The 25,769-nt window shown below is 33.3% G+C and overlaps 1 protein-coding gene across 1 annotated transcript; it reads right to left on the reverse strand.

The window, feature by feature from the left end:
* On the reverse strand, positions 1-25,689 carry LOC124356779 (gamma-soluble NSF attachment protein-like). The gene is made up of 9 exons (XM_046807983.1): positions 25,467-25,689; positions 20,829-20,896; positions 17,965-18,049; positions 11,753-11,770; positions 10,148-10,355; positions 9,786-9,856; positions 6,965-7,142; positions 2,330-2,569; positions 1-813 (listed from the first exon to the last, which is right to left on the reverse strand). Exons 1-9 carry the CDS (start codon positions 25,526-25,528, stop codon positions 736-738), a joined length of 1,008 nt encoding a protein of 335 aa, XP_046663939.1. The 5' UTR covers positions 25,529-25,689; the 3' UTR covers positions 1-735.
* Positions 25,690-25,769: the final 80 nt, after the last annotated feature.

Consider the following 25,769-nt stretch of genomic DNA (forward strand, 5'->3'; position numbering starts at 1 on the left):
TTGTTTCTCTAAATTTATAGCAAAATGTCCTAAACTTGTTTTAATACCTTAATTCCTAATAAAGTTATTTCTAGGGTTGTGTAGTACGTAAAATTTTAGATCAAATTTTAAACTGTTATAAATTAATTTATATTATTATTCTTTTTATATTATTGATCAAATTTCTTTTGACTTGATTGCTTTATTTGTACTGATATTTTGTTCACAATTGGAGTATTAATTTCTTTATGTACACAAACTAATAAATACATTTTTATTATACATGTAAGCCAATTTTAGATATTAAATATCAGTTCCTTTTAAATAAAATATAATTAAACTGGACACACTACAAATATATGACGATATACCAGTGATGATTTAAAAGAAGTAAAAATTTAATCCATGCGAGTAGAAAATATTAGTGAAAAAAATAACACATTTCTGCAACTTCACTATGTACTTTTCTAACCCTTTAGCTTTAAAGATCACAGGCTGCTTAGGACCTTCGAATTTACCAGAAAACTTCAGGACATGCTCTTTTGAAATGTAAAGCTTCACTAACATTGGATTCACAGCAAATAAATTGTATGTACATGAACAACTGAGTTAAACATGAGACAGTACAATTTACACTAAACTTGGAACAACTATAGCGGGTGTAGAGGTGACAAGCTGATGCTGTGTTGATGTGTGATCTCTGCAGATTATCACAGGATAGTGTCCGACCTGACCTCCATCAGTCTTGTCAGTAGTTTAGCACAGACCTTCGTCATACTCGTCATCACTGCCCTCCTTAGCATTTGCAGGTGTTTCTGCCTCCCCCTTCCCTGCCTGTCAACAAGAACAATGAGACGGTAAACTTTACACTAAACTTGGAACAACTATAGCGGGTGTAGAGGTGACAAGCTGATGCTGTGTTGATGTGTGATCTCTGCAGATTATCACAGGATAGTGTCCGACCTGAGTTAAAGAATAACCTGTACAAAACTAAATAAAACATGAATGACACTTACACAATTATCAGAAAACACATAAAAGTACAAAGTATAAACATTTCACAGATACAACTTTATTGGATTGAAACGGCCCAGTTGATAATAAATACGACTTTATAATCAACTAATTGGCTCATTTTAAAATTTTGTTGCACCTCTGGAGTTGATATTTTCAATGATGCCTGAATCACGTCTATACAACAATTTTTCGTACTATAAAAAAGGAAATAGACATTGCATCACGAGTTGATGGAGCAATTTATAATAGATCCAATGCTACAACTAGAGTTAATGGACCACTTGATGAACAAACTTCAGAGAACAACTATTCCTTTTGATTAGAACTTGAGACAATGAACTCGAAGATCCAAATGAAGATGGAGACTGATACTTGTTGTTCTCAGTTGATCTGTGAGACATTTTGAACTCAGTTATTAATAAGGATCATATAATTCCCTCCTCTCTGTTTAAAGTATCTCACAGATTACAATACTGAGTGAGTATTATCTTTCACTGTTATCTTCTGAAATCTCACATGGGGTATCACTGGCATACAATCTTAAATCGCTGACCTGTTTTAAACTATTCTCCTTTTTCTTCTCAATATCTGTAACACAGAAAACACCATGCCAGTGATGATGTTGATGGTTATGATTATGATCATCATCATCTCATCTGGTACAGTGCCAACAGACTGTAGGATACTGACCAAGTAAGTCCTCTCCCTACACCATACTTTTTTATCTTTCTTTCATCTGGTTCTCTTTTTCTTACCTCTAACTTAGATTAGATGTAATCTAATCTACCTCTATCTTCCTCACAATTATATTATCTCATATATCTTTGGTTTGTTTCTTGCTATTCTGCCATGAAACTCTCACTTAACTATACAGGGTGAGGCAAACCATTTGTCCACGATGTATACCGACTTAACCGAGAAATCTACCATTTTAACGAAAACACACATATTTTAACCCCAAAGATTTGGAAGTCATTTTTAACACCAAAATGTACCTCAAAATGGCACTTTTGGGGACAGTAGGTTTAATTTTTGCAAAATTTTCAAATATAAAGGTAGGTCAAGCCGTTCCTAATTTTAAGGTCTCTTCTATGCACTGATTATTTTGAAAAAGTTTTAATTTATTTCGCTTCTTGTATACAAGATGGTCCAAAATGTCTTAGGTTGTACAGTTTCACAGTTTTTTTCTACTGTTACCTCATTAAAAATGTTAACAAATTCAAATTTCGTCAAGGTTACCAAAGAAGTACTTGTGCTAAAAATTTGCTACAGTTGTCACTTTTGATGCAACTCAAGCAAAATTAAAAGACAAGAGGCAGAGGCGATAGCTTACATCGGAACTGTTATCTCCCTGAGGCTTGTTGGCGTTGGGAGACACGTACGAGGGAGCCGCACCAGGTATAACAGAAGCCTTGGGTGGAGCCACATCCGGGCCCTTGGGCAGTGGCAGATCTCGAGCCAGCCTCGAGTATTCCACATCCATGTGCTTGATGAAAGGACTGTTGAGGGCTCTGCAGGCAGCATCTGGATCCTCCTCATCGTAAGCTGTCAGCAACATCTCCAGCGTCTGCACCTGCAGATGAGATGCATCACATGAGTATTCACTGCAAACCTTATACAATATAACACTAGTCAAAAATGGTGCTACTTGGAATAAGTACGTTTTTTAAATGTAAGACCAAGCATTTTTATAAAAACAAATAAACTAAAACATTTCTAATTCATATATATTGTTTTGTTTTAGTTAGTGGTACCAATTGAAATCAAAAATAATTCAACACCTTATTCATAAGCAAAAAAACAAGCAGTCAGAGGATAAATATAAAAAACTAGAAAGCATCGTATTTTATCTTTATACATTAAATTCCAGTTCTGTTATCCATTGTAACCCATGGAAATGCACACCAACGACAATCTTAAACAGTCATAGGATTCAATGGGAGCCTGACCAAACCTAAACTTCTAAGACCTAATTCACCCACTATTTCTGCTGGATTGAAAATTAAGAAGTTATTTCTGCATCAAAAGTATCCCAATATGTTATGCAAGCATTTTTTTATAAAAGTTCATTCCTTTCTCGGTGACTGGCATATGTCCATATATGTCTGGACATCAACCAATTTCTTGTAGTGTAGAAGATCCTATAAGGGAGATAATTCAGTGTTTGACAAAATCTTGTTGTATTCTTCTTGACGTATATCATTGACATATAGGAGAGGAGAGTGAATCAGAATACCACTTACTGTCATTACAACCCAGTTAAGTTGTACGTCTATCATCTGAGACAGGATTACTCTTAAAGGTTCCGAGAGGGCACTTTCCGCTCAACCTAGTTGACAAGCCACAAAACAGGGCACAGGACAAGGTTGTAAAATTTATAAAGAAGGTCCTTTTATCAATCAGTGTCATAAACCCTGTAAGAACCAAGAATGTGACAGATGTATTGGATTTATACTTTTAACCCACCTTCATAAAAGCTGTTAATGCAAGAACCCAGTCAGCAGTTTTTCAAGCAGCTTGTAACACATAAGTGCTATTGAATAGTAGCTTCCAGCTTGTACTGGCTCTTTACCTGACTTCAATACTACAATTTATTATCTTAGATACTTTGTACAAGATTTAGGTGGCTTGTCGCTTGCTTCACATAATATACACTCAAGAGACAAGTTCCTTTTTGGGCGATGTTTTTCAAAAATTCTGGGAATTTGCAATTAATCTAGTCACCTTTCCACCTGGCAGAATTGTGATTGCTGTTGACAAACAATGGAAACATAGAATCTTGCCATTGCAAGTTTGGTAGTTTTTACAGATACTGGAAACATAGAATCTTGCCATTGCAAGTTTGGTAGTTTTTACAGATACTAACTTCTACTACAGTTATTTGAGAAATTCTAATGGTTAGTACAAAGATATACTGTAGTCAACACAGCTTTAGTGGATTATAAACACTGTAGATGTCCACTAAAGCTATCCCATAAACCCAATGTTCAATAGCTTCCACAGGCCTGAATCGAGGAACACTGACCCTTGCACTTCTCTAGCTATATACAACATGAGTTTCTTGATGAACATATTGAGACCTCAATTCTAAAAATGTTTTACTTAGGCATTTAAGTTGGAACTGCTCAAACTTTCCCTGTTGAATTGGAATAAATTTAAAATAGATTGATGCTCTTGAAGTTAATTTAGCCTTTTGAAGGGCATTTTCCCCTCTGTTATGAAAATTACTAGAGTATACTTCAAACTAAAAGAAAGTTCCTCCACTGAAATATATAATTACCGACCCATTTCCAACCTTCCAACTGTTACAACATTGTTTTGAAGAGACTACAGAGTATCTGCACCAACTCAACCTTATTTCTAATAACCAGTATGGCTTTCTCAGATGGAGGTCAACCCCCTTTGATTGCATTGATTGCTCTAACTCATACATTGTATTAACTCCAACTAGTACACCAGGAATAGTATTTCATGACAGCAAAGCTTTTGACTGTCTTTGATTTCAGATTATACTGAAAAACTCAAGAATCCAGGATTACATGGTATTACACTTTGCTCGTTTAAGAGCAATCTTGACATTCTCAACTAGTAGAGGTAAAGCTCACATCAAGACCCCATACTTCAGTAATGTCCTTTTAGCACATGATTTTCCAACTACATAAAGACTACATTACTGAGGCCATGTACACCGACACAAATATATTACTATGAGCATTAAATGATAGATGACATTGTCGGAAAATGATCTTCTTGATAATCAACAACATGGTCAGGTCAGGTCAACAATTACTGCATCAGTAGAATTTGTGCAAAATTTAATAGAGGAATTAGATAAAGGTAATAGACCTTTAGGAATTTTTATGGATTTGACTAGAGCGTTTGACAGCGTAATTCATGACGAATTTATAAATGTTCTGGAAGATTTAGGCTTAAAAAATAAAGAAATAAATTGGTTTCACTCTTACATCAGTAACCGTAATCAATACGTTGAATTATCATACTTAATAAATAAAGACAAAATCAATTTTGTATCCGAAAAAAAGCTCATAAAGTATGGCGTACCATAAGGTTCAATTTTGGGTCCCTTACTATTTATTTGCTATATAACAGGACTTTCTACAGTAGCAGAGGAAAACAAAATGTGTTTATACGCTGATGATGCAAGCGTAATTGTCAAAGGAAAAGATCCTAAGGTAATTGAAACATTATCTCTTAATTGTTTGAATAAAATTAACTCTTTTTTAACTAAAAAAATTTGTTACTTAACCCCAGCAAAACACATTTTATACCCTTTAAAACACACCAATCGAAGTTTAATTTTCAATATGACATTAAGATAAATAACCAAAATATAATGGAGGTAGAGGAACCTTGTTTTCTAGGTCTAATAATAGATCAAAATTTAAGCTGGAATCAACATGTACAAACCATAATAAAAAAAGCATCATCTGGCCTGTACACCCTTAGGCAGATGGCAAACCTTTGTAACCAGGATACTTTAAAACAAATTTACTTTTCTTTAATACATTCCCATATAAGCTACGGGATCAGTGTATATGGAGCTACTTCAAATAAAAACCTTGAAAAAATTCTTATACTACAAAAAAAATCAATACGGTTAATTCTAAATTTACCATGGCAAGCAACCGTTTATTTATTTGCACAATTAAGAATTTTAACTGTTTACAGTCAATACATATACGATACAATAACTTACACAAAATTTAAAAATATACCTAACTATACCACTCATAGATAGATATAATACTAGGAGTGGTATAATTTTTGAAAATCATAAATTAGAGCTGTTTAAAAAGAAAACTGAATACACCGGTACATGATTTATTTAATACATTCCTATTGACATAAAAAAAATTGAAGGAATCAATCCGTTTAGAAATAAATTTAAAAATTATCTCATATCACGATCATTTTATTCTTTTGAAGAATTTTTTGAGGGTTTGGGCCATTAAACAAAAATAAAAATTGAGTTGATTTTAGTTGTTTAAATTAACAATATTTATGTTAAGTTAACATAAGATGTTAGATAGGTTAACCTGTATCTGTGATGATATTAGTCTATCTGTATTTGTGACACTATTCTGACTGTATTTATAATATTACAGCTTTGAATAAAGATCTATGACTATGACTATCAAAAACAAAAGTCAGATTCCAAAAGGGTGCCCGGGCTCTACGAGCTTTCGGATCCCCAAAAGGGTCAAAGACTTTTAGTCCGATTTACAAAATGTGGTACTTTGGCAAGGTAATGTTATTGTTTACTTTTTACCATCCCACATCCTGTCCTAAGGTATGTTTGTTGCAGCGAAAATCTGCTGCTTCTACGCACGAACTCCTTAGCTGAAGAGACAAATCGAAGTCGAAACAGAAAATCCGCAAATATGTTAAGAGCGTAAGCTCAGAGAATAAGTTTGCATTTGACACATAATCCAAAAGCGTTTTGGCCATCACGGAGTTACGGATCCCAAAAAGGGTAACTGGGCTCTACGAGCTTTCGGATCCCAAAAGGGTCACCGATCTCTTTGTGACATTTATTTTATTTTTTGTGATGAGTGAATCAGCAATTCTGCCAGATCCTAGGATGCTCAACTCAGTACTGAGCAGAAGATTACCGAGCCAGTGCATGTATTTATCCTGATAATACAATACAGTACAACTAACACATTAAAAATCATTGTCATCACCACTGTTGCTGCCAATGATGCCATGGTGGTGTCATAGGTTGTTTTATGTAAATTTACTAGTACATTATGCTTATATTTAGTGATTACAACAAAAAATAAAAAATAATTCAATATTATTCTGTTCTTCCATACTTTCCAATGTGTTCACAACTCTATACCTTATTTAAGAAACAAATTTATACAGACTTACTGTGAGCTTCTTGGTAAGCAACTCCTGATGGCAGTAGCAACTTATAAAATATGATGAGCGTATATATTCTTACCTCCGGAGCCTCACAACAGTTTCCCCACTCCTTGAACGCCTTCTCTGCCGCAACTGTGTCGCCCCTGGCCAACTGTACGAGGACCAAGGCCACAGCCAACCGGCCGATAGCTGGCAGGTGTTCTGACTGCTGGTGTAGCCCTATCTCCTGACGGATAGCAGTGGCTGCCTTGTCGTACCTTACAACATTACACTTGAACTCAGTTTAGGCCACCAGGAACCTTCTCAAGGATATTGAGTGTCCTTTAAATGAGTATCAATGACCACAAATAGGTTACACAATATTTTTCATAGAATTAATTAAATTTGTGCCCTCAAGCAGTATATACAACGTTGCATTGTAAATTGTAGAGTTGCAAAATTGTAACTTGCAGTATTCTGTTACAAAAATGTATAAGTTGTTAAGTTTTATCTATTTCTATTTGCTTATTGTTATTTAATATTTTTAATGGCAACATTTTGATTTGAAAGTGACTAACTAGTAATATGTATTGGTCTGTCTAAGACATTGTATTCAGAAAACTATAATTCATATAGATTACAATTGCATTAGAATATTCTTAGCTAAAATGTTATTAAAAAATTTCCCTCATTACTCCTAGGACATACAGCTGATCGATTAGTAGCAGTGACAAAGTAGATGATCAAAATGGCTGACTGTCAATGATGTCATGAAAATATGATATATTTTAATTTTAAGTGATACTTTGAAACAAATTGATAGATATGTTGAGTGTACTCTTTTAGTGTGCTTGAAATGTAGTTACTTATTTGAGTCTCTAACTTAAAAATTAAAAAAGTAACATTTTATTATTGTTATTTTTATATTTTAAGATGTTTTTGAGTATATGCAATGTTAATATACACATCTTTGTGCAGAGAAATCAAATATTGCGGCGGTTGTTCACAGAACTAGAGTTGCACGACATACCTCAGGTGTGGTGGTTAAAGGGTTAAAGCAATATTACAACAATGAATTTCCAAATATTGTAGAGGTTGATTTGTTATTTGTGCAAATGTTTGCTATTACATCAGATTACAGACAAAAGACAAGTCTATATTTTATCCTGCCATTACAAATTTCACAATCATCCATACTAATCTTAAAATAAGTACATAGCCTACTTGGGAGACTCAACATATTATTTCTGTAATTGATCATTTTGATTTCAATACAGTGGTGTCACGGCAAAATTAGCAGTGCCAGAACACACTTTTTTACATGTGATATTCTGTGTGTGTGTGTTGTTTTTATTACAAGTTACATCTGCAATCTGCATATTTTAAAATATATATGTGCCTTTTTTTAATCTGTATTTAAATTCTGGAGTTGATACTTTTTTGCTCATAATTATGAGAAAAGAAGACAACATAGCCTAATTTAAATGCTTTGGAGCCACTGAACCCTTCTTTGCTGTAAAATCAACTCTAAGAACAAAAAATTACGACTTTGCTCTTTGCTGAACTCACATTTTAAATGTACTATTAGATTAGATTTTGAGCCAACAGCTGTTGACTCATCTACAATAACTGGTATTTTACTCAAAATGTTTAAAATTGACTTGATAATTTTTGTTTTTATTTCACTTGAAACATGATCAATTATTTCTGCAGTAGTATTTCTAGTGTAACCTGATCCCAATATCAACATTGTTCACTCTTTGCAATTCTAACAGGTCAAATAAATCTGAGTAAGCTTACTGCTCTTGGCTAGATAGTAAGCAGTTCTAAAAACAATTTTTTTTGTAAAACATTCAAGGCATCTGTGATTTTTTTAACAGTTTGCGATTTGCTTACTTCAACAATCTTTTCGGCTGCATTATGACTAGATAATTTTTTATGGTCACAAATTGTTTCCTCAGTGATATGAGTTGAGCAGCCTTAGTTTCACCACTACAAGTGACTAGGTAAGAATGCCATCCATTCATATGAAAAACTGCTGAGAAACAGAAGTTTGTTCTTTTTTTCCCTAATTCTAAAAAGACATATTTAATTCTAAAAAGCGGTATTCGTATTTTCCACCACACTTATCAAGTTATCACACTTGAATAAAGTAGTCTACTACACGTGTTAATACGCAGGCCTGAAGTAATTATTTAAAATAAATTACATAAGTTATAAATATAACACAAACACACGTGAATTACGGGTTACCATGATTTGTTCCAGTACAATAAACACAAACCAAACTGTAAATAAATAATCCAGGGGTCGAGCTCAGCTGACGCAGACAGCAGACTAGTACAGAACTATCCAGTGAACGAACAGACAGTGAAAGGTTGTGTTTGGACGAAGTGGGGAGGGGGAGAAGGAGTCTCTTAGAAGTATAGTACGGTTTGTGCTGTATACTCTGGTTTTCCTGCAGTACAATGTTTCTACCGGAGGCTGGAGTGTTCAATATTTTAGTGTGGGTGGACACTATCTCTTCTTGAGATAATGACTTTCTTTCTAAACTAGTGCCGAAACGCTGTTCCAGCACATTCTGACATCATGACACCACTGTTTAAACGGTCTGTGTAATAAAAATAACCAAAAACGCACTATATTATCCATTTATTAAATTATTTTAATGCTTGGTATTTTAAAATATGAACAACAATTTGGTATAGATAAGTTAATTTTCACCTGTTTCAAGAAATACTAGAAACACAACTTAGTAACATGATTATATATGTTGATATGAATAATATAATTTAAAAAATTATCTGTACAATTCAAATTGAAAGGTACCTAACCTCGTCTTAATATGGTGATAATTTAATTAATTTACAACTGGTGAATGAATATCATCTCTTTTATAAGAAATAAAAGACAATACTTACAGCTGTAGTTTGACAAGGATTCGTGCAGTCTTACTGATATATTCAGCAGCTTGTCGAGTACTATCTTCTCCCTAAACATAGACACTGTCATTGATTCATACATCTTTATACATTGCAATCGAATATTAGTGTATAACTCCAATTATTTGTAAAAATACTGGTCGGTCTGAAGTTATTGTCTGCTGTTAATAGCAAAAGTCCTATGAAACCACAAGTGAGATCATTCTTTTATCAATTGATGAAGAAGAATAAAGGGGTTGATGGAAAATAGAGGAATGTGCCGGAAAAGGTAGAGTATACAAAAGGGGAAGAATTCAGCAAGGAATTATATAGTGCATTTAACTATTTAAAGTGTTACTGACCATGCAAACGTCAGCAGCTCGCTGATACAGTGCCAGAGCCTGCTCAGGTTGTGTCTGCTCCAGTATCTTGGCAGCCTTGTCCAGCACTCCGGCACCTGCGTCATAGGAACCATGCTGCTGGTACAGGCTACAGGCTCTCTCAGCCAGCTGTGACACCTCCCGCAGATCTCCGAGGTCTTTGCTCACTAGCAATGCTTGCTCGATACTCCTGTTCCAACAATTGAACTTACATTAGTACATGCTATCCTGAGTGCCAGACATATTTAATCACATCAACTATAAAATGACAGTCAAAAGTCATTCTTTGTGTTCTACAAGTTTACTAAATTTTGTATATCAAACACATTATGTGACCTAAATATATGTTATTATATTTTTGCACTTACCAATTGTCACTATAGTTAATAAAAACATTATGTCTAATCTATAGAAATATAACAATATTGCTGTTTGAATACAAATTTTCTTTTCCCAGTTTTAGAATTTTAAAAGTTGATTTTGCCAATTTATTTAGCAAAAGTTAAGATATAAAATAGTTTTAGATATTGTTGTATAAGGATATTCAGAAGAGCTATCAAGTTTAATTTGTATTTGAGAATAATATGAACAAAGATTGAATGCAATGTGATAAAACCACCCTAAAATGATCAAGAATATACTATTACAATACCCCTTTATTCACAACCTAACAAGAATTATGAATTGAACTAATCATCAACTTAAGATACTGATATTTTAAACTGACAAACTGACATAACTATATACATATTGTAACTTGAAACACGAACATACCCAAATACATATTTTATCTTGAAACACATATAGCCACATATACATACATTTTGTCTTGAAACCCTAATATGTTGCATATATATTTCAAATAAAACTATTATAATGGGTAAATGAGGATTATTTAAGATCTTTTGGTTCTTGGTAAAAGTAAATCATTCAAAGACCAATAACCACTGGCAGAGTTCAAACCACAATTAAATTGGTATTTGGTATTTATAAACTGCAGAACTTCAGATTCCAATATCCAATTTTCCCTTCACAAAAACTCCTGTCATGTGAATAGTTTAAAAGGATCAATATCATCACATGGTTTAATGGCACAGGAATCCAATTCCAATACGCTGGACTCTCAAAGATTTTCAAAATCCAACAAATGAATAGCTGGATTACGAGACCACATGATCAATTCCAGTTCATTAATAAACATAACATATGTTAAACTGATACTTCATATTTGAAGTATAATGCACAAATTTAAAAAAGTGTGTGATGAAAACTATTTCCAAAATATGATTATATGGCCTCAATGATTATTCATTTCAAATAACCCTTATTTGAAATTTCACAATACAATTGGTATATTGAATAATGTTGATTACTCTAAAATTAAGAAATTAAAATAAGAGTGTGAGTGTAAGTCATTAACACGAACTATGATTCTATATTGTGTGTCATATTGATAACAGTTTACTCCTGCCAATATAACTCACACACTCATTATAACTCTTATTCAAGATCAATTGTGTATTCGTATACCAAACTGTACAGTCAAATACAGACAGACACTAGAATGAGTAATGGAGATTTACTTACTTTGCAGCATGAAACCATCTGATTAACTGTTAAGGACATAAACTAAAAATTCATTCAAACAACTATTTTGTCTGTAATACAAGATATTTTTTAAAATTATTACATCTGTAGGTTTAAATAATAATAAATGCATACAAATTATTGTAAACATTGCAAAATCTAGTTTATACTGCCTCTGTATTTTCAAACGTTCAAATGTGAATAAATTATAAGGAGAACAAACAAAATTTAATATTCATAATTTTCAGTTCTGTTGCAAAATATCAAACTTCCTACACTCTAAAGTAAGCAATAATCTTCCACCAACTGTTAACATTTTAGAGCTCAATATTAGGTTACTCTAACTTAGGGATAAAATCATTAATTTCAACTAATACAGACAATATTACTACAATATTCATCAGCAGAGTGAAACTTCACTTTTAAATACAATGCTATACTGTCATTTTGATACAGGATAGGTCACTATAAAATATTTATGTAAAAGCTAACAAAATACAAAGAAATCTCTCCAGAGTTTTAAATACAATGCTATACTGTCATTTTGATACAGGATAGGTCACTATAAAATATTTATGTAAAAGCTAACAAAATACAAAGAAATCTCTCCAGAGTTTTAAATACAATGCTATACTGTCATTTTGATACAGGATAGGTCACTATAAAATATTTATGTAAAAGCTAACAAAATACAAAGAAATCTCTCCAGAGTTTTAAATACAATGCTATACTGTCATTTTGATACAGGATAGGTCACTATAAAATATTTATGTAAAAGCTAACAAAATACAAAGAAATCTCTCCAGAGTTTTAAATACAATGCTATACTGTCATTTTGATACAGGATAGGTCACTATAAAATATTTATGTAAAAGCTAACAAAATACAAAGAAATCTCTCCAGAGTTTTAAATACAATGCTATACTGTCATTTTGATACAGAACAATATCAATTTAATTATAACCAAGGAATATCTGTCTATGTGACAAAAAAATATTAATACTTTAACCCTATACACTCGAAGGCAGTATTTATAATTATTTGTCCTTGGACCTCTACTGGCTGCTGCCATTTTGTAGGAAGCACAGATTAATTTTTGCTGTAATGTTATCTCAGTTTGTATGTCCAGCTGTACTGGCTAAGATATAATAAGTCAACAAACCACATAAGGCCAGTACCACTGGCCACTAAACATAGCAGTTAATTTTAATATTCTCTTTGTTTTATACTGAATGGTGAGTGCTGAAACCCATTAAGCAGCTTTATTTTCAAGTCATTTTTAAGTGAAGCATTACATTTTTAATCAGCCTATAATTCTTCTCTAAACATTTACTGTGCAAATAAGACGGATGACGCATAGAGGGCATATACACTGAAGTGATAGAAGGGATAGAATCTAGAAACTTTTACTAGAAGATGTGTGCTAACTATTCTTGACTACCATAGGTATTTATTTTTAAAAGTTTTATTTCGTAAAAAAAATGTAAAGTCTGAAAAAAATATAAAATAGTTTATGTCTGAATATAACATAACTGTAAAGGCCTACTTTACATTTCATAAATGTATGTTTATCTCTGTACTAGAAAGATTTATTAAGAATAAATTTTTAATTGTTTTCATTTCTTCTTTAAACATTTTAAATAACTATGCAAATAACGTGGAGGAAATCGAACCATCAATGAAAGTAGCGCGGCTATCTGTACCGGCCATACGAGTTGTGAGGACAAACTACGGCAAAACCAATGCAAGTTGTCTGCAACCCTGGTGTGGCCAGTACTGGTCTTTTAAGTGAAAAAGGTAAAAGTATTAACATTTAAGTTTGGAACTGTGAGTAGTTTTATAATATATGTTTGGGTGGTAAAATATTAAGTTTACTAACTAAAATTCTTTTTACTCTTTTTCAGTCATTTTTAGCAGAGTAATATAATATCATATTTTACGATTAAGTTTTAAACTGTCAAACACAAGTTTTGATTTTAAAGTTTCACTCAAATATTTTCTGCTTTTTTAACTTTGTAAACGTTTTCTCTGACTATTTTATTTCATCTCAAAATTATAAAATTATTATTAGTCACTTTCACTGTCACTCTGTTGTGCAGCATGACATGGCATGACGTCACAGACGCGGTCTCAATCACTGGAGTTGGTTATTAGTCACTTTCATTCTCACTCTGTGTGTGCAGCATGAAATGGCATTGGCATGACGTCACAGAGGCGGTCTTGAGCACTGGAGTTGATTATTAGTCACTTTCATTCTCACTCTGTGTGTGCAGCATGAAATGGCATTGGCATGACGTCACAGAGGCGGTCTTGAGCACTGGAGTTGGTTATTAGTCACTTTCACTGTCACTCTGTGTGTGCAGCATGACACGACATGACGTCACAGATGCGGTCTCAATCACTGGAGTTGGTTATTAGTCACTTTCATTCTCACTCTGTGTGTGCAGCATGAAATGGCATTGGCATGACGTCACAGAGGCGGTCTTGAGCACTGGAGTTGGTTATTAGTCACTTTCACTGTCACTCTGTGTGTGCAGCATGACACGACATGACGTCACAGATGCGGTCTCAATCACTGGAGTTGGTTATTAGTCACTTTCATTCTCACTCTGTGTGTGCAGCATGAAATGGCATTGGCATGACGTCACAGAGGCGGTCTTGAGCACTGGAGTTGGTTATTAGTCACTTTCACTGTCACTCTGTGTGTGCAGCATGACACGACATGACGTCACAGATGCGGTCTCAATCACTGGAGTTGGTTATTAGTCACTTTCATTCTCACTCTGTGTGTGCAGCATGAAATGGCATTGGCATGACGTCACAGAGGCGGTCTTGAGCACTGGAGTTGGTTATTAGTCACTTTCATTCTCACTCTGTGTGTGCAGCATGACATGGCATGACATCACAGAGGCTGCCTTAATCACTGGTGTTGTTAGATTCCTATTCCCATTCATCAATTCGATTCAATCAAATAAGAACCATTGTGTAATTTGGCCAATTATATCTTCATGTTCACAGTATTAAATGTTTAGCGTCTGCTACAGCACATATTTTTATGCCATACTTGACATAAATTGACGAAGTTGACATCATCCTTTGAAGGGTTTAAGCATTTTAACAATGGTAGCAAATGCCCCTACATTGTAATGGTTCGGCAGTGGCTTACAAAATGTTTTGAAATGTCTCATACCTATTTTTCTTTTCACTTGAACTTTAAGTCGGGCCTAAGAAAGATGTGTAGATTCATCAAGAAAACATGTGTCAGATTGTTCATAATCTGTGATGTGCTCACTATGTTCACTGTCATTACAGGTACAACCATTAAATTTCATTATAAATAATTTCAGTACAACCTACAGTACGTTATCACTTTCTTTCTATTCAAGCAGACAACCAGCAATAATTTTGTTATAATTTATCACGAAAGATGATCAACAAACTTATCTTAGATGGTTAGAACTTGCTTTGGTCCATACACAACAAAAACTATAACCTAATACCATACCACTTACTATTGGTACTAATCAAACACGTGAACAACCAGAAAAACTATTTCTAACAATCATTTAGAAAACAAACACTACAAGTGCCTATATTCACGCATCCATTTAGAAAACAAACACTACAAGTGCCTATATTCATGCATCAATTTCTACACATACCTATTCAGCATTAGAAAGCATTGTTAAATTATGAACAGATTATTTACTTAAATGTATAAAATGTGCATTTAGATCAAGTTTTTCCGAGCTAAGTTCCTCTGTGTGCCTAAGTCCAAAGTCCATGAGGCGTGCCTACACGTAGAACACAGCCTCCACTACTGGTAGAGCTTTAAAAAAATTATATTGTTTATTATTTCTTTTTGTAGGAAATGGAAAACACATTCAATTTTGGCAAAAGAAAAATTTTTGTACTCTCTAAATTAGCACACCAATTAATTGTATCCAGGCTACATTCTCTTTACTCCCATTTGAGGTTAAAATTATGCCAGAATGTGACAGAATAAATATTATTGAGATAAAAATAATCAAGATAACACAAGGGATACAAAGTATCTCTGGTCTAGAATACCAAAATAGCTAGAGGTGGCTATGAGTAAACTATACAGGCAAACACAGTGATGTGTATAAAAACTAGCGTTCATAATAACATAAGCACAAAACATTGGTTATGGAACTATAAAAGTGATTATAAACCACAAAAAAATAAGCACCTAAAGTCTTAGCAAATTTAGGTTGGGTCAAAATTAGTCTTAATCTACCATCAGTGTTGTGATCTTTAAGCAATATTCTTTTCCTGTAAAACTTTAAAAATATGTCACAATACCTAATAACTTCAATGATTACTTGAAGTGGCTTCAAAATAAATATGTACAGTATTATTTATTTTATGTTTATTCAAAATACAAGGGCTATCCAGGAAGTAGATTACAATATAATATAAACAAAATACCAAGTACAAGAAACAAATTGTATTATATACATTTGAAAGTGACACTAAAATACTATTTTTTAACATAATTACCTTAAATGCACCTCTTGCACAAAATTTAGGGTAACCTAACTTCTGCATAACAATTTTGAATAACAAACTCCCTGAAGTTTGAGGCAAACTAAGTGAGAGTTCTGTTATTGTGAATTGGCAGTATTCTTTAATCTATCCATCGAGTTTAGAGACGATTTCATCACTTCATTCGTTATCATACAAATTAGTTCGGCCATTTTTAAACCTAATGCAACACTGACACACTCCACTTTCTGTAATCACATTGTTCCCATAAACTTCACCGAGTTGGTGATAAATCTCAAGAATCAAGAATCAAGAATTTTATTGTCGTTAAGCACATGGCAATAGACAAAGTCAAATAAAATACAGTTTCATCTAATACAATTTCTACAAAAAAAAAAAAAAATATATACATGTGCAAAATAAATAAACAGTTAATAAACATTATTTATATTTTACATAAGGTCTAGAAATTTATTATATATTTAAGCATCTTCCTAAAGAATAAATATCTTGACTGTTTAATAAACATAGACATAAATATATATCTATATAAATAAATAGATAACACATAGACATTAAAATTACAAAATAAATTAAAAAACAAGATGACATTTAAAAATACAGTTAAAATCTTAAAGTACTAATATCACAGGCCAAAAAATCACTAACAGAGTAAAAGGCAATTTCTTTCAACCATTTTGACAGAATAAATTTAAATCTGCTAAGGTTTACAGACCATGCTTCTTTTGGTAACTTATTAAATAATTTTATTTTCATAAACACATGGCTTTTTTTTGATTTTTCTAGTTTTATAGAAATACAATCAAGTAAGTAATTTTGTCTAGTATTATAGGTGTGAACTTCATTTCTAAAATTATAATTATTTAAGTTTTCCTTAACACTAACTAAGCTAAAATATATGTACATACATGGAAGAGTCATTATCTGGAATTCTTTAAAATATGGAACACATGATTCTCTACCTGAGATATTTGCCATTATCCTAATAGCTTTTTTTTGCCATTTGAACACTTTTTAGTGATTGTGAGCTGTTGCCCCAAAGTGTTATTCCATATAATAAATGGGAATTAAAGAAGGCATAGTAAGCAGCAACTAACATTGGGAAAACTAACACAATTTTTTAGTTTTCTTAATAAATAAGTAACTCTAGATAGTTTTATACACAATTGATTTATTTGACATTCCCAGCTAAGCCTACTATCTAGATATAATCCTAATAGTTTAACGGGTTTAGTACCTTCATTTATAAGTTTATTCAATGAGAAAACAATATTTTCAGTTTTACTACTGTTTACAAGTAGCCCGTTGACTTTGAACCATTCCTGAGCTACTATCATTGAATTATTTTCTTCTAACAATAACCCATTCAAATCTTTACTTTGATTCAGAAGAGTGGTGTCATCGGCACCAAAATCTGAATTGCTCAATTGCTTAGCTAACAAAACCGTATTACCAACCACACTTCACAACTCCCAGGATTTTTAATCGCCTCACATATTTTAAACTGCTATTGCAAAACAACAATAAGTGGCAGTAACCTCTCACTAGCACAGCTGGATAGCCACTGAATGGAGAAATGCCCTGACATCAAAATGGCTGATAGTCCCGCCCCTAGTGGCTACAGAGTGGAACGTAATCTACTTTCTGGATAGCCCTCATAATTCTGTCAGATAAAAGGATACGATCGATTTTGCTTGTGACATTCAGCTGCCTTCAACAAGCACTCCTTGCACTGCTCAAAAGATTTGGCAATACGGAAGCATGTGGCTGAAACAAACAACTGCAATTAATATCTAAAGATATAAAACCTACCAAAAACACATTTTGAGACTGAAAATGTACAAACTTCTACCATAGTTTTCCTGTTACACAATATTTTAGAGGAGAGATAATAAAATTAGCCACGTACCGACAACAGTTACAGAATTTCCGTTATATTCTTGCTGTTACTTTAACATCTTCACTGCGGCTCTATACTGAGTGATATAGCAGCCTGTGCACTGTGGTGTCCGCCACAGTCAACATCATTGTGGTAGTCTTACATATACATGTTATTCACATTGACCAAATGTGTACTTACAACTTTTATTGACACTAAGTGGGGCTTAGTAACTGTTTTAGTGTCATAATAAGAAACAAATATTATTAGAAAATTTCATACTATAATACAATAACACAATAAATATTTGTCAATTGTCGATGGTCTATATTATTTTCCTGGTTTTTAAAAGTATATGCACTGATCTACCCAGTAAACTAAAGATAGTCTGTAATGCTGGCCTATCAGATTATACTTATCAATATTGCACAGCTTATTTTCCTAAAATACCTAACAATATAACATTCTCAACAACCTAAAATCTATCTTAGCTGCAGATACCTGGGAGAATTTTACATAATCAAACAAAATTATCAATGCTTATGATAATTTCTTAACACCTTCATAAGGGCATTAGATCAAACCTACCCATTCAAGAGCAAGAGACAAAGCCACTCTAAAAAGAACACAATCTATAATGAAGAAACCTTACGAAAGGAATTTACCAATGTGCATGATAAGTTTAACGTCACAGGAAGAATTGAAGATAAATCTGAAGCGAATCGGAAGATCAAGGCATATGATCTGAAACTCAGCAACTTAGGAAGAAAGCTAATGCAGACAGACTAATGGGAACTCATAAATAGAGAAAGAGATGCGAAGAATCAATCAACATCAGACTTGATTCATTTAACAATTGACAGAATAAAAGAAACGGACCCAAAGAAAATCGCTGACCATCAAAACACCTTCTTTATTAATATGCTGACGACACACTACAGCAACATCAAATATCAAATGACAACTTATTATACAGTCCATGCTACAACATAAATACCATAATGTCCACAACCACAACCACAGCCAAAGAAATTAAACAAACAATCTATTCTTTGAAAAGTAAAACCTGCTCTGGTTTGGATGAGATTTCATAAAAAATCATAACTTTTCGAGTCTGAACTGGTGAAACCAATACTTAACATTACTAACCTATCCTTTTTACAGAACATATTTCCGAAAAAAGGCCAAAATATACCCTAAATATAAACAAGGAAACAAAGATGAAGATACAAACGACTGCCCCATTTCATTACCACAAACTGTATCAAAAATAACGGAGAAGATGACTCTCTCTCTAAACTACTCACTCACCTACAAGACAACAAACTCTGATTCAATAATTAACATGGCTTCAGAAAAGATCTACATCAACTGCAATATAATGGACCTTGTTGAATTTATTACAGACACCCTAGAGGAGGGTAACACCATCACTTGTATCTTTTTAGACTTACGCAAAGCTTTTGACAATCTTGGCCTAAACCTCATCCTAGCCAAACTTCAAACTCTTAGCATCCAACAGTCTTAAAATAGTTTGAGAGTTACCTGAGTTAAAGATACCAAGTTGTAGGTTAAATGGAGAAAATTTGGAGAGTCCTGCACTATCCAGTCTGAGACTACCTATGACTTGAGGGGTCTCCCAAGTCTCAGGAACAGTGCTATATATTTTATTCACCAACGACCTACCAATATTCTTGGAAAACTACACAAATTCCATCATGTACGCAGATGATACCATACTTCTCTCAGCCCAGAAATATGTTCAACAGCAAGATATAAATACCTACATCTCTTTCAATACGGCCCAACTACATTGCAAATACAATGATCTGGTCTTAAACAATTCGGATACTAAATAGCTCACTCTAGGAACTATAAAAACTATGTGTTTTTATCCCTGATATTCAAGAAAAAGAAGAAATGCATTATTTAGGAATAACACTAAATAACACATTGACAGGAACAAACTATATTGAAGACTTATGCCTAGTTACATTCATTATATTATGCTTTGCGAAGGACCCATGCAACAAGAATCTTGAATCTATCAAAATAGCGTACTATGCACTATTTGAAAGTCATCTCAGGTATGGGATAGCAGCATGGGGAGGCACAACTCAGTTTAACCTATTGAAAGTCCTCCAAATTCAGAAGAAAGCAATATGGTTAATAGGCAAGCTAGGACATAGAGAAAGTTGCAGAGCTACTTTTAAAGAATTGAATATGGTGACTTCTTCTTAAATGAAGGTAGCGACATTAAAATAGACAGCAATAAAGAACTGGCTCTTGCAAAGAACCATCTACACAGGGAAGAATTTTACTTGTGAGGACTGACAACATAAGCAAGACAAATATGAAATTTTATATTTTATAACTGTGATTTTCCATTAATTGAAGCTACTTGTACTCTTAAAGAATATCAATAAATAATTTCTGATTCCTATTTGGTGCTTATCATTATTCCTCCAAGTCCTTCAACTTTTTTAAATATATAATAAATAGACTTACATAAAATTTAAGCAATTTATATATGTAAGAAAATAAAAACAAAGCTTACTCTAACAACAAAATATAGGCAGCTTGTGCACTGCTTCATGTTTTTTATGGTTGTAAACGCCTGCAAAGTAAATATAGTCTGTAAAATTTCAAAGGCACCTAAGAACTAACCTGCTTTGTTGTATTCATCAGCGGCAAGTTCATATTCTGGACGCCATTTCAACAATGACGTCTTCAGACTGAAAATATGACAAAGGTAATATTATTATTAACATAAATGCATTAGCATTAGTTTACGTTTAATACGCTCACAACTAAATTTCTTTGATTAATACTTACATAATCTACGTAATCTTAATAGCTTACATAATCTTTGCTTTTTTTATCTAAAACTGTTGTGAATAAATAATGTAAAACATAACATCTAAACTTATATAAGGAGACAAAGAGAAAAAGAACATATTCAACAGTTCTCAAGAGAATCTCATAATATTGCTACATAATAAGGTAAGAGTAAGCTGCAGCACATGTCGCATAACAGTCTTGCAGAGGTTGCATGTACAATTTTAATTCTACAGCTACATATTATTTTAAAACATGTTAAAATTTCATATGATTGCAATCAGTCTAATCACACACTAGCAGTTACAAACGGCTTGGAACATAATTTCTTGCTCAATTACAGACCTCATGGCATATATCTTTTCTAAGTGTTATAGCATTCACGAGTTAAGTGATGGCCATTGGGAGATATTCCTAATTGAATTTCCATGCAACATTCCATGACTTTTGATTGGATAGTTCAAAAGATTTCAGTTGCACTTGAACTATCTTAGGCAGAAGAGTCCTAAAGTAGGAGGCTGTTAGCTTTCTTAGTGAGGGCACTTGTGATGTAACATGAAGGAATAGTATGATAATTTTAGATGGAAGCACATTTAAGGGAAATATTTTTTAGTATTTAGGTAAAATTTCAACACTCATCTGCTACTTTTTATACCAGGTACATAATAAACCAAACAATCGTATCTAAAGCATTTACAATTAAATTAAATCCCTTGATTAACAATCTGTCTGTTTTATGAACCCATCATCTGTATGGCTGTCCTCATTTGTATCTTCGGTTTTCATTCTTGGAAAGTACAGATATCTCTCAACCTTTGTAATAAATTATTTAGAAAATATTGGTACTGGAATTTAGTAAATAGAGCTGTGGTATCGAGAATCATCAATACCACTGAGTATCAAAGTATTCGTATTGAGTCAGTACTGGAATTGGTTTACATCAAGAACCAATCAATTAATAACATATGTTTGCTGAAATAAATTTCTTACAGGAATGTTCACAACTTTAGAGGTCAGTGTGGCAGAGCCCTGAGGTTGAAAAGAAAAATTCTTTCTTAGTGCAACTCTAGGGTACAAGGGCAACCTAGGTACCAAATTTCACGTTTCTGTATTTCATGGTTTTTGCTGAGTGTTAATGAATCAGTTAGGAAGTAGTTAGAACACCTCCTAATACATATAGAGTTACTTATTATGTAATTTCCTCATTGCCATCATAGTTATCCGTAAGATTAACTCTTAGCAAAAATCCCACAGAGTGATATATGCACCATCTTCAAAAGCGATGTTGCCTGTAGAGGAAAGAAGTGCATGCGAAATAGTCTATAGATCAGTATGTTCTCGAGCTATCCTGCAGACTTACATACAGAAATACAATTTTTGCTGCTCCTTGAGTGACAGGCTTTGCTAACCCTCACCCAATAAATGTAATTATTATTTCAATAAATGTTCGTGTTATCTATTTGAAATTAGAACACGGGTTAATTATTATGTTGGAGACATTTTTATTTTTAGTAACATTAAAGTTGTTATGAGCATACAATTTAGTGAATTTCAGTACAAGTTTCTGTGCTATTTTGACAGTGACTAGGCACTACTTCTACAGACTTTATGCGGTTGGTTTGTGTTTGTAACACTTAGTTCAGTCAAGTCTTTGAACAAAAAGAGGAAAGTAGTTAATGAGTTCTGTGTGTTTTATGATAACTGTAGTGTTAAGTGTTGTGTCCGATTTGTAATTAAACACATGTTAACACAATTAAACCCATGTTGAAAGAGTAGAATATTTGTAGTAATTATGAGACAAAGTACTGTCAAAGCAATATGCTCAAACAAATTACAGGTCAGTCTCAAGCAGAAAAATTGGAACCTTTGAAAACCTGTATGCAATTTCTATGTCACATTGTAATTGCATAATCATATCATTTTAAGAACACGGCTGATTTTCGAGCATTTACAAAATATGTCACACATTAGTTAAGACTGGCAAGTTGTTTTGACACAGACTTAGTAAAAGCCAGTATTGGAATCTAGCCCTTGAGAGGAGGAGGAAATTCATTCAGCTTCTCTGTAAATACTGTTGCTTCCTAAACAGATGATGCAGGGACTGACTTTAGCTAATAGTTTGAAGATACCTACAAAACATTTTTGTGAATTGATTGCTTTAAATGAGTCAAAAATGTGTCCTGTTTAGCTCAATACCTTTTTTAAGAGACATGTAAATAGTAATTTGGAAATCATCTAGGAATTGTGTGATGTGTATTTCATGGAAAACAATCTTAACTGCCCAGAGCAGAAATTTTCCAATGGTAAAAATAAAATAATTTATAAACACCAATTTGATCTATAACAACTGCAGTGGATAGCTATAGAAGAAAGTAAAGTATTTGTGTGGCTCCAAATAGGACAAGTTGAAAAATTTGAATGAAGTTAAAAATGCTGAAGGTGAGAAACATATGGAATTTCACTGTATTAGTTGCCATTAAACCTTGTGTGATAAAAACCAATTGGAGCGGTAGTCGCTGATCTTAAGATTTACCAAAGAAAGTAAAGTATTTGTGTGGCTCCAAATAGGACAAGTTGAAAAATTTGAATGAAGTTAAAAATGCTGAAGGTGAGAAACATATGGAATTTCACTGTATTAGCTGCCATTAAACCATGTGTAATAAAAACCAAGAAGTTTCTCAAGCAATGCAGGTGGGTATAATGACAGTGTATTATATAGTAGTACTTTGGTATTATCCGGAGGCCACTATTTTTGGAAGAGTTTTTCTCACCGGGGAGCTAAAATAACTACACTATTAAAAAGAACAGACTATTTGACTTACTGTGAAAATTACATATCATTACGACAATCGGTTCTTGCTTTCTGCCTCCAAAAAGAAAGCGATGTTCGAAAGGAGACCACTCTGTCCCTTATATGGAACTCTTAAGGAACATTCCATAACAAAACAATATAAATAAATATTTTTAACACTCATTGTCTCAGAATTTGATGAAATTCTGTTCAGTTGTTCCTTAAAAATCACACAAACTCTTATTGACATCTCTAATGGTTTTCTTTTTATAGTCCTTTAAAGTTTCTGTTAAAATGAAGGCTGTCCCAAAGACATACAATGTCTTGGTAAATCTTAAGATCAGCGACTACCTCTCCGATAGCCGTAATTTTTTGCATACTAACACAGGTTAACGTAATTTCACCGAAAAAATCCCAATTATCGCCGTAGCCGTTTACTCCCCCCCCAAAAAAATTTTGGAAAAAATAAAATTAAACAAAAACCTGACTGACAAGTTGCATTTATTCGTTTTTTTGGTCTTATTAGTTTGTAGGGCAGTAGTCCAGGTAATAGTTCTAGTATAAACTCGTCTTATCTTATCAGTGATAAACGCGCGCCGCTTACCTTTTGCCTGTAATGAAACCTGCGTTAGTTCTGTCTGAGTTTTGTGTGTGTAAGCAGTCATGGCGTGATCTGGGCTTGGACTTTGCAAGCTCGAGTTAATTTTTTTTCTAAAAGAGCAAGCAGCGGAAAGCGCTGCGCAGCGGGCAAGCATCGCGTGATCTGAATTTTGAATAGGCAAGCTAGGGTCTTTTTAGCGTGTGACAAGAACCATCGCACGCCATGTCAATAACTTCACTAATTATTCCTTGTCCATGTGGGTTTGTTTGTTTACGTCTGGCGGTCAATCGAAGCCGTCCTATAGGTCACGTGACCCGCCCGGCCAATCGGAAACTTTCCTGTTTGTCACGTGACTACTGTCAACTCATCAAAACGACCATGGTCGGCCATTGTTTTTAGTTTGATAGTCGAAAATCTTGTTATTTATGTGTTTTGTATTGCCAACATTTTACTGCCGAAAAACTGGTTTTTATATGTTAGCGATAATCGGGACTATTTTTTTCGGTGAAATTACGTTAACCTGTGTTAGTATGCAAAAAATTACGGCGATCGGAGCGGTAGTCGCTGATCTTAAGATTTACCAATGTCTTTTCTAAGAAAAAATCATGGAAATTCTCAATTGTTCAACTTAAAGAATAAATTAACGCCAAGAATATATGATTTAAACTTTAGCAAGAAAAAGACAGAACGCAAGCTGAATGTTCAAGTCTTGTTTGTAGGCTACTATTCGTACAGTAGGCTTGCCTAAATACTGTTTGTGAAAAATACTTAGTGAATCACATGTGACATGTTTTAAGATTCACACATTATTACAATTGTGAAAAAATGCTTATTATACTAACCAGTACAATTTACCAGTACTTTACCAATGCCCTGTGGTAGGTAGCTAGATAGACTTCAATGCTATAAATATTATTTTTTCATCAACTGGAGAACAACTGTAAATTATTGAACACAAAAATCTAATAAAAATATTCTGTTATTAAGAAAAGTAACGCAATGCAATTTATCTTTTGGTCTTGTACAATGTATGATAAATCTGTTTTGGTCTAAATGGAGGATTTGCCATACTTACAATTTTTCAGCAGATCTAATTAATTCTAAACCCTCTTGAATCTTCTTGTTTGTATCCGCCATTGAGTTTAACCGAAGTACATGAAACTAATAAGTAAAATATACTGAATTATACGCTGGAATGAACTGTTAAATCTCTAAAAACTATAGGATACAACCTAAGATTTTCCCAACTATACAGTGCATATACGTAGCAGACGACTAGAATTGCACCATCTGCATCTCTGAACTGTCAATATATTAAACAACGTTGACTTTAAAGCAACTTGATTTCATTCACTACTTTTTTGTCATACTATATAAA

The sequence above is a fragment of the Homalodisca vitripennis genome, chromosome 1 (genome assembly GCF_021130785.1).
Source record: "Homalodisca vitripennis isolate AUS2020 chromosome 1, UT_GWSS_2.1, whole genome shotgun sequence".
In the NCBI taxonomy this organism is placed as follows: Eukaryota; Metazoa; Arthropoda; class Insecta; order Hemiptera; family Cicadellidae; genus Homalodisca; species Homalodisca vitripennis.

Coding starts and splice junctions, on each gene's coding strand:
- LOC124356779 (XM_046807983.1), bottom strand. CDS start 25,528: ATGGCGGATACAAACAAGAAGATTCAAGAGGGTTTAGAATTAATTAGA. Junction 18,050..20,828: donor TGATGAATACAACAAAGCAG/GTTAGTTCTTAG, acceptor TGTTTGTTTCAG/CCACATGCTTCCGTATTGCC. Junction 2,570..6,964: donor ACTGTTGTGAGGCTCCGGAG/GTAAGAATATAT, acceptor TCTCATCTGCAG/GTGCAGACGCTGGAGATGTT.